The sequence below is a fragment of the Rhinatrema bivittatum genome, chromosome 7, assembly GCF_901001135.1.
Source record: "Rhinatrema bivittatum chromosome 7, aRhiBiv1.1, whole genome shotgun sequence".
Taxonomy (NCBI): domain Eukaryota; kingdom Metazoa; phylum Chordata; class Amphibia; order Gymnophiona; family Rhinatrematidae; genus Rhinatrema; species Rhinatrema bivittatum.
The window spans coordinates 255,650,326-255,660,141 of record NC_042621.1 but is presented as its reverse complement, the minus strand read 5'-3'; the positions used below and the strand labels follow the sequence as shown (position 1 = coordinate 255,660,141).

At 43.6% G+C, this 9,816-nt stretch overlaps 1 protein-coding gene across 14 annotated transcripts in view; it reads right to left on the bottom strand.

Moving 5' to 3' along the window:
- Window positions 1-141: 141 nt before the first annotated feature.
- DNMBP (dynamin binding protein) overlaps window positions 142-9,816 on the bottom strand; it is a 244,578-nt gene continuing 234,903 nt past the window's right edge. For all 14 annotated transcript variants that reach the window (XM_029610066.1, XM_029610063.1, XM_029610067.1 and 11 more), the window contains one exon: window positions 142-1,341. In XM_029610066.1, coding sequence (XP_029465926.1) covers window positions 1,156-1,341 — 186 coding nt within the window. In that variant the 3' untranslated portion in view covers window positions 142-1,155. The remainder of the gene's footprint in view (window positions 1,342-9,816) is intronic.

Sequence of the window (9,816 nt, the reverse complement as noted above, 5' to 3'; positions counted from 1 at the left end):
GGTTCCAAGTTTTGGAAAAGGCTCTTCCCCTCTGCTCAGTCTCTGACCCTAGCTTGGTAAAACTAGTTGCATGCTTATTGCTTTTAATACTGGCTGGAACATTTTAAAGAGAGTCCACACACACAAAGTATAAGCACAAAAGAAAATCAAACAAATTCAATTGAAAAACATATTTAAATTACAATTTAACCACACGTGGGAGGGCAAAGAGAAACCCACATTAAAGTGAGAAGATAAGCATCACTGTAATTTCACACGCTGCAGTGCTAGATCTATTGTTTTCTTGAAAGGGGAATAAGTCCTTTTGAAGGAACAGATCAAGAGATTCGCATCTCCAGGTGGCATTTCCAAGAATAAAGAAGATTTTTCATCTCCCAACAGAGGGCACCTTCTTTGTATCTAATCTATACCACACCACCATACACAGCCCTTCTATGAATTCAAAGCAGAAGCTGCTGCAACACATAGCAGGCTTGGTGGTTTTTACCCTTTACACAAAAACTAGCATTCATGTCAGAAAAGCCCTTCAGATTAAGCCAATGCCAGATCTCAAACCAAATCTAACCTTTCATGCAAGGATAACCACCCTGAAATTTTCATGAAGTATCCTGGAGGTAAATTTGCTCTAGAAGAGCCCTCCTTCATTACTGCTTAGGAAAAGCAAGCAATTCTATCAATTACCAAGACCTAAGCATGTGAGGTCTAAGACAGCCATTGCCCAGGAGTGTTTTAAGTAGTGTAACTTAAGATTTGTCCTTTACTGCTCAGTAATATCAGATTTCTATCCCTCCCCACTCCAATTCTGTGTTCTTCAAGGCAACCCAAGGTAAGGAAGTATAGGTCTGCTTTGTTCTGCTTCCTACCCAGGCTAAAGCTTGTGGGTCATAAACTCTAAACTAACACTCCTTCTCACCACTTTCTTTACACAGTAAAGGATCACATAGTTGCAAGAGATTATGAGAATTAAGCTATTTTAAACACAAAACGACTTCTATTTAAAAAAAAAATTTTTTTTCAAGTGATTTCAGCAGCATAAAAAAGCTTTTGAGGAGTCTTTGAAACATCTCAGTCCAGAAAAAAATGAGGCACCAGAGTCTGTTCAACACCAGCGTAAAGATATGGATGCATATTTGTTCATCCAGAAGCACTGTCAAGTCACGTGTATTCAGTCTTCCGGATGTAATTGGATGGAACATAGCCTCGCCTTCCATCCACTTCAGCCAACCACCATTCTTTATTTCCAGTCACATCTTCAAACTCTAGGATCCTGAGCCTCTGATTGGCTGAGACACTGAGCTCATTTGTGCAGCGGGCCATAAAGGGGTAAACTGCATAATAAACCTGCAAAAGGAACAGGGAAGGAGAAACGCAGTGTTAGTAGGGCTACTTAGTATCTCACTAACCCCTAGATTCACTAAGCCACGATGTTTTATCGCGGGAGGATGTCGCTGCAGTAGTGGGCTCCTCCCCTGAAAAAGCATTGTGGCTGTGTGACGCGTTCCTTTGTGCTGTGGCCAAACACCGCGGCCCTTTAATGCAATGGTGGACCCAACCTCTCAAGACTGCATCGCTTTAAAGGGTCACTGCCCCCCCCCCCCCCAAAAAATAACAACTGCTGCAAACAGGGAGGTGAGTGGGGGAGTCAGTGCTGATCCCCATCTCAACCCAGGGCCGACCGTCGAGGCAGCCCAAACATCCACAAATGTTAAAAAAAAAAAAGAACCACGCAGTGACAGCCCTGGCCCCCCCCCCCCCCAACCCCAAGTACACAAAATGTGGCCCCAGCTCCTGTTACTAATTCCCCCCACCCCTAAGTCACAACCTCAAGCCCCCCCATCAGAACCTTGAAAGGGATCCTGCAAAGGGACAGGGAAGACCCTTACACCTGGCCTGGTCTGCGCCGTTTCCCCGCCCCTTTTTCAGAAAACCTTTTTTTAAGCGCGCACCGGGAGATGTGTGTGTACCCGCGTGGGTTTTTAAATCTGCACGCCAGTCCAAGTCACACACACATCTCCTACGTGTGTGTCTGTGTATATACGTGTGAATGTGTGTGTATGTGAGTGTGTCTGTGTGTGAATCTCTAATATCTGAAGAAAAACTGGATTTTCCAAATGATTTAATATTTAGATTATATTCCACATAAATAGCATTATGAGGGTAATTTTCACAAACTGGTAGATTTTAAAAGCCCTACACGTGCCAAAGCCAGAAGATGCATACGTGACTTGGCCTGGCGTGCGGATTTAAAAACCCGCATGGGTACACGCACATCTCCCGGTACCCGCATAAAACATTTTTCTGAAAAAGGGGCTGGGAGTGGGCGTGGTTAGAGCGGGGTCTGGGTAGGACATGGGCGGGACAGGACTCCACCATGAAGTCAGTGTGTAAGTAGCGTATGCCGGGATCCCCTACCGCGTAACTTTACTTCTGCTATGGATGGCGTGTAAGTCGTGTAACAAAAAGCATTAGGGGGCGGATTTTAAAAGGGTTCTGCGCACAAATCTACGGGTTGCACGCACAAAATCTGGCCCTAGGCTACTTAGCAGGGTTTTAAGGCTTGGGTAAAAGGGAGGCAAGTTAGCTAAGGGGTTTAAGACATCCTCTCCTTTACTGCGGCAAACTAGGAGTGAATTCTCCCCACATACACAGTCAAGACTGTGTATGTTATAATAGTAGCACATCAATGTGCACACGCCGGCAAATGCATGCGGGTCTTAAATTTACTTCATAGCTGCCTAGACCGATAGTTTTCCTTTGAAAATTCACTAAAGGGTAAGCGGATACAAAAGTCTTGCTGCTGCTCCTATATCTGTGAATGGACTATATGTGGGAAAGTATGTGCAAAATATTTGAAACTTTAACTTCTCCACACATCCAGATATCCCCATTTTTTTTCAGTGGCTAAATATAGCCACTCAGCCAGAAAGACATTTCTGAAACATTTTAGCTAGCCACTAAACTCCCGTTAGCATGCACTAACTCCTGATAGTGCACGCACTAACTAAAAAATGAATTGTTTCCGAAATTTCGGAAAAACTTCAATCATTTTTCGGTTCTCCCGAACCATTCCGAATTAGGCAATTTCATTGACATTGCCTAATTCGGGAAAAATGATAGCATATCTCTAGTAGTTTCTACTTTTCTGTAAACTTCTGGGGCTCCTCAAGACTATGTCAGATCCAGATTCGGATTCACATTTATCTTTTACATAAGGGGTTTCTAGCCAACAGCCTCATCAACATAGCATTTACATGTGATTAGCGCTATTAGCTACATGTTGATTTGGATGCGCTAATCCCCTTATTGCATAAGCGGTTATGGATGCTCATCCAAAATGCACATCCAACCGCAGGTTAACCTGTGTGCTAGACTGAGCGCACAGTATTGCGTCGGCCTGTTTGTTAGGGTGGGATTATCCAGCAATTTTGATGTAGTATTTAGATTCAGCTAGCTAACAGCTTAAAATGTTTCATCTTGGACCTCACACTCTTTGACAAAATACAAAAAGGCTTGTGCAGTGGCCCTCTGTACCATCCAACCTTTCTGTTTCTCCTTCAGTTATATATGCTTTTATGGATATGGATGTATGAAAGTTACAGTCTGGCCCTGGGCATCTGTGGAACCACTCAGGTGGCAGCATTGCCAGGATACTGCAAAACTAATCAAATCATCAAGAAAATGGGTAAAAGTGATTACTATGAAAAAGAGCATTAAAGACACCCCAAGCCATAGCTATTACATCACTTCAGAGACTACTGAATGAGTCAACGCTCAGCTGCAGGCATCACAAAGCACGGGGTGGGCCATGGCTAGTTGAAGCAGAATGTCCTGGCATGTGTTCATATTTAATTATACTTCCCTATTAATGATAGTGGCTCAATGTTATTTACAAATGCAATGTCTTGGCATGTGAACAATAAGAAACAATCCTAAAGTAATAAGAATAATAGCAAATTACATCTGTGAATAACTTTTCAGCCAGTGTGAAACTCATAGACAAGAAATGAATTCCAATGTATAAAGACAGCGTAAAGAGCAGTTCGTGGGAACACGTGAAAGCAGATAAATTATGAAAATGAGAGAAGACAGTGGGAGAATGGAGTGCAGGCAAGAGAATATATACAATAAAAAATTAAATTCAGACTTTAGCCCATACAAATTATGCTGACTCTATCCAGGGGCTTCAGTTATCCAATTTTGGATGATTACTAGGGCAAAACAAACAAGACAATTTCAACTCCATTGCTTGGGCAATTGCACCATGTAAATTTGGATCCTCTCGCCGTCAAGAATGAGTGGATCTGGACATGCACAGAGGTGGTGCGCGCCCAGGCCTGGTGAGGATGGCAGCTGCTTCGGTGCTGGTCTTTGCCAGCCAATGAGTAGTGCCGAGGGTAAGCCGGCACCCAGTATGTGGAAAATTGAATAGAGGTATGGGTTACATGAGAAGCACTTTTACATTTTGACTTCCTACATTAGGGATCTGAGATATATTGACTTCAAATTAAATTTAGGAAGACTTCAAAAAAAAATAAAATTGTTAGAACCCCAATTTCCTCTCTGCAAGCTAATCAGTCTTGAGTTTCTTGGTTTACACCACCAACAAGCCTCAATGAAATAAACAGCCTTATTAAATCCAAATATGGTTATTTTAATATTAATACAGCATCTATTTAGAAATGGAACCAAAATTTCTTTCGGAGTTAGTCCCTTTGTAATGTAATCAGTAACTGTAACTTGAATACACCAGGCTCCTGTTTGATAAGGCCTAGGTAAGAACAAATCAGTTTTGCTCTGCTTCACAAGACAGCACTATTTAGGTATTAGATGGGCATGGAAATGCTGTCCTATCGTAGGTGTTGAGGCATGAGATAAAGTTAGGAGTCCTCAGTCCTGCAGGACACTGCTTAACAGGAAACGCTTGCCCTTGAAGTCCTTATTACAATTATAAAATCAAATTGTTTTTTTAATGAAAAGATCAACACCCACCTCTTCCCACACAGCTTTTAGCTTATTTCCTGGCCATCAATGTCCATTTTAAATTGCACAAAAGACTTTGAATCAGAGTATGGACTGCTCCCACCTCCCTCTCTTGAGATTATAATATTTGATAAATCGTGTCCAAGCATACTTAGCATCTATTTATTTACTATCACTTGATTTCCGTTTTTCTTTAACCATCAAAGTGGATTACAAAACTAAAAACACAATATATAAATTTAAAAACACACTTCTTCCCTAAAGCCAGGGCTGGTGGAAGCACTAGGTGGCCACCTAGAGCACCACAGTTCCAGGCTGGGACACTGATTTCATCTCCTTTTTCCTGCCTGGGTGTGCATGGAAGAGGAAGTGGTGTCAAATGGTCCTGCACAGGTGGGAAGGAGATGAAATTGGAGAGGCAGGAAAGAGCAGAAGGTGAAGCAGCGTCAGTCTGTGTGACTGAAGAAAGAAGCAGTACTGGTGTAGAGTTTGCCCATGTGGAGAAAAGAAGCAGCAGGAGCAGCTTGTGCAGCCCAAAACAAGAGGAAGAGCCCTGAAGGAGGCTGCTGCTGCTGCTGCTTGCTCACTCCAGAGGGGGAGAAAAGTGAGCAAGGCAGCATCTGTGTGTGTGTGAATGAGAGAGAGTGTGAGAGAGGGAAGGAGAGTGCACATACGAGAAAGTGAGGAAAAATGTACATGCAACAACCTCCCTTCCCCAACAGTAATTCATAGCAATCTCAGGACATCTGGAAATCAAAAGTTTACAGGTGTAGAGAACGTGAGAGGTTTTTTTTTATTCTTGATAGTTTTAATTGTTGTGTGTGATTTGATATGTCTGCGATTCACAAGATGAGAACATAGGAAGTGCTAGCACTGCGAGTATTGAATACCACAGGGCCAGCACACAGGAGGAATGGCAGAACAGCCTCTCTCCACAAAGAAGGTATAAGCTGGAAAAAGCAGCGAAGGAGGAATGACCCAAAGACACTAGCATGTGTGTGTGTTCGCACGAATGGGAGGCTGCCTGGGTTGCGTGTTTGTATATGAATGGGAGCTTGCCTGGGATGCATGTGTGTGTGTATGGAAGCCTGCCTGGGAAGTGTGTGTGTGTGTATGGGAGCTTGCCTGGAATGCATGTGTGTGTGTGTGTATATATATGTACGTGCGTGAATGGGAGCTTGCCTGGGATGCATGTGTGTGTTTTTGAATGGGAACCTGCCTGGGGGAAGTGCATGTGAGAGAGAGCCACAGAGAGAACAGGAACCTGCCTGGGGGGTGTGCATGTGTGAGACAGAGAGAACAGGAACCTGCCTGGGGTGTGTGTGCATGTGAGAGAGAGATAGAGAGATAGACAGACAGAGAGAATGGGAACCTACCTGGGGGGTATGCGTGTGAATGGGAATCTGCCTGGGGTGTGCATGTGTGAGAGAGAGAGACAGAGAGAACGGGAACCGGCCTGTGTGTGTGAGAGAGAGAGACAGAGAATGGGGCAGTAGGTGGATCTCAACTGCTAGCAGCCAAAATGAAGAGGGCCCAGGGCTACTGATATATCCCAACCAAAGAAGAGCTGGAGATGCTTGGGGGTGTATCTGAGAGTGTGAGTGAGTATGTATGTGTGTGTGTACATATGATGCAAAAGTTTGTGCATCCCACTCCTAATAATCCACGACAATCTCAAGGTGTCTGGATATCTGGAAATCAAAAGTTCCCAGGTATCGAGAGCATAGATTTTTAAAATCTTTTAATTTTAGTTTTTGGGTGTCTTTTGATGTGTCTGCCATTTTGAAATATTTGAAATATTTTATTGATATTTTGGACATTTAAAAGACTTGTATATGAGTTTTTAATTATTTGATGTTTTATTCATCAGCTGTTTTTGAAATAATAGTCGTATGTTTTTATTATTATGATTATGTATTTATTTTATTTCCTGACGTTTGAGGATTGGTAATGGTTCTGTTTTTTCATTGCTGCACTACATACAGAGTCTGATTTCTTGTGGTTTCAAGTTCAATTTTTACCTGCATGTTTCTATTGCTGCTTTATGGTTGCTCTATTCTGTATTTGGTGAGGGTCTGTTTATGTTCTGCATGTGTGACTAAGGTGAGGGATTCTCCTAATAGGAAGTGTATTCAGCTTCTTGGAGGGTCAAGTCCGCACCCAACACACATTACAATAGACCTAATACCATATGGATTCCAAGTGTCTTTTTTTGCAGGGATTTCTGATTGGCATCATAGCAGTGCATGTAAATATAATGCAAGTGATATGATTACCTCAGAATACTTAACTGTGTGCAGAGCGAGCCGGGAGGGGGAGAAGTTTGGGGCAAGGAGGGTGTTGTGCAAGGCTATGGGGGAGGTGGAGAAGAGCCAGGGAGTGGGAGTGTCAGTTTTTAAAGGTTGTATCACTGGAGGGAACTAGGCTTTTTTTTGGTGGATCTGGGATAGAGAATGAATGAATGAAGTGGGGGGAAGGGGTGCAGAATAGTAACTGTCCACCCAGGGTAGCAAAAAAGCTAGAACTGGCCCCGAGTATGTGTGAGCGTCTGTGAGAAGATCTTATTAATCTTAGTAATGATGAAGCATGCAGGATGAGGTCCTGGGTTCAGCTTTTCCTGGGCACTGAGTATAGCAGAATATAGACACAAAGGTAGATTATTCACATAAGAATATTTTTGATAAGATATATGAATTTGTTACAAAGTTATTTTACAGAAAAGTGTATAGCTGCTATACTAAAGGAGGCAGAGAAAAAGAAAAGGGGATGGGTTATGTGAGAGGTGGGGAAGAGAGTCCTGTGTGAATGTGAATGTTCCTTTTAACAGTTTGGCTTTTGATTACATCACTGAACCTTCCCAAAGTGATGAGAAAAGATCACCAATGGGAAGCATATCAGACAAACATAACCACCATCCTCTCAGAAATGGCACTAACGCTCAGCCAGAGCAAGACAGAAATTCTTCAGCTCTCCAGAAATACATCAATACCCATATCTGACCCCACAGCTCTAACCAAATACAACATACTACCGACAGTTAGAGACCTCGGAGTCACCCTGGACCAGGAACTGAACTTCAAACAGCATATCAAGACATTGATAAAAGAAGGATTCTACAAACTCCAAATCCTGAAGAAACTCCAACCTCTACTTCATCCCCCGGACTACCGGACGGTACTGCAATCCCTTCTTTTCGCCAAAATAGACTATTGCAACGCCCTCCTTATCGGCCTCCCTGCATCCACCCTCAAGCCCCTCCAACTCCTACAAAATGCCGCCGCACGCTCACTAACAAATAAGAAAAAAACAGATCACATCACACCCGCACTCAAACAACTCCACTGGCTGCCCGTCCCGTTCAGATCTCAATACAAAACACTCATGCTCATACACAAATCTATCCACAATGACAAAGCCAGCTGGTTACAACCCCACTAGAAATCTCCGCTCAACCAACACAGGCCTGCTCCCCATTCCCCCCGCCAAGGAAGTTCATAGAGTCTCCACTAGAGAACGTGCTGTATCCGTAGCGGGTCCTCACCTATGGAACAACCTTCCAACCACTCTCAGAACTGACCCATCTACACCTACCTTCCGAAAGAACCTCAAAACTTGGCTCTTCCGGAAAGCTTTCACACTAGACAAATAATTCCAACTCAGCCCCCCCCCCCCCCCCACCGCGTTTCCTACCCTGCCACTGTACATAGTTAATTTAAACTCTTAATATATTCTGTATTAATTTATGCTATCAAGCATGTTAAGGTAATACTATCTTGTAAAACAGTTATTTGTATGTAGCCAGTTACTCAGTTATGCTGTTATAATGTACCATGTCATTATAAGGTTCGCCTTAGACATCTTGTTATATGTAAAACCGATGTGATATGTCAAATCGAATGTCGGTATAGAAAAATAAATAAATAAATAAAATAAAAAAGATAGGCAATCTTTTACCTAAAAGTTAAAAGCGTGTTTCCTTCAAGTTAATATCTGCCTGCTTGTCTAGTGATTGTTCTTGATGGTGTAGAACAGTGGTCCCCAAACCTGTCCTGGAGGGCCACCAGCCAGTCGGGTTTTTGGGATATCCTCAATGAATATGCATGAGAGAAAATGTGCATGCACTGCCTCCATAACATGTAAATTTTCTCTCATGCATATTCATTGAGGATATCCCAAAAACCCGACTGGCTGGTGGCCCTCCAGGACAAGTTTGGGGACCACTGGTGTAGAGTGACTGCCACCAGTGACCCCTGTGGAGGTCTCCGGGGTTCAATTAGTGCAAAACAAGGCTGCAATGAGGTGCGATCCCCTCAGGCCACAGCCCCGACACAGTCTCCTGTGCTCAGCAAGTGGCGCAGTAAAGTCAGGCTCCTGCCGCTAAGGAATCCCCAGTCGGCGCACTAAACACCTCCGATGCTGCATCGGCACCTGACACAGCGACTCAGTCGCTTGCATCTCCATTCACCTGCGCCTCTGGCCTCCCAGCGCACAATCAGCCCTGCTGCTGGGCTCCTCTGCTTTTATTCTTTTTTTTTTTTAAAGCGACAACGACCAAAAAAAAGCAAGGTATGCTAAAAAAGAAAATGAATACTTTCTTGCTTCTGGATGCTAATGGCTGAGGGCGAGGAGGACACAGAAAGGGCGAGGGAAGTAAGACATCTGATTTCCCTCCCTCTGGAAGATGAAGGCCGATCCAGATCAGGGATATCCAACCCCCCACTCACCCTGCTCTACCTGTGGGATGGCCCACGAAGGAACCTAGCACCTTGGAGAATTAGTTCTTTCTTAAAGTTCAAAACGCCAGACTGCAGGGATTGCACCTCTACCACCTGCTGG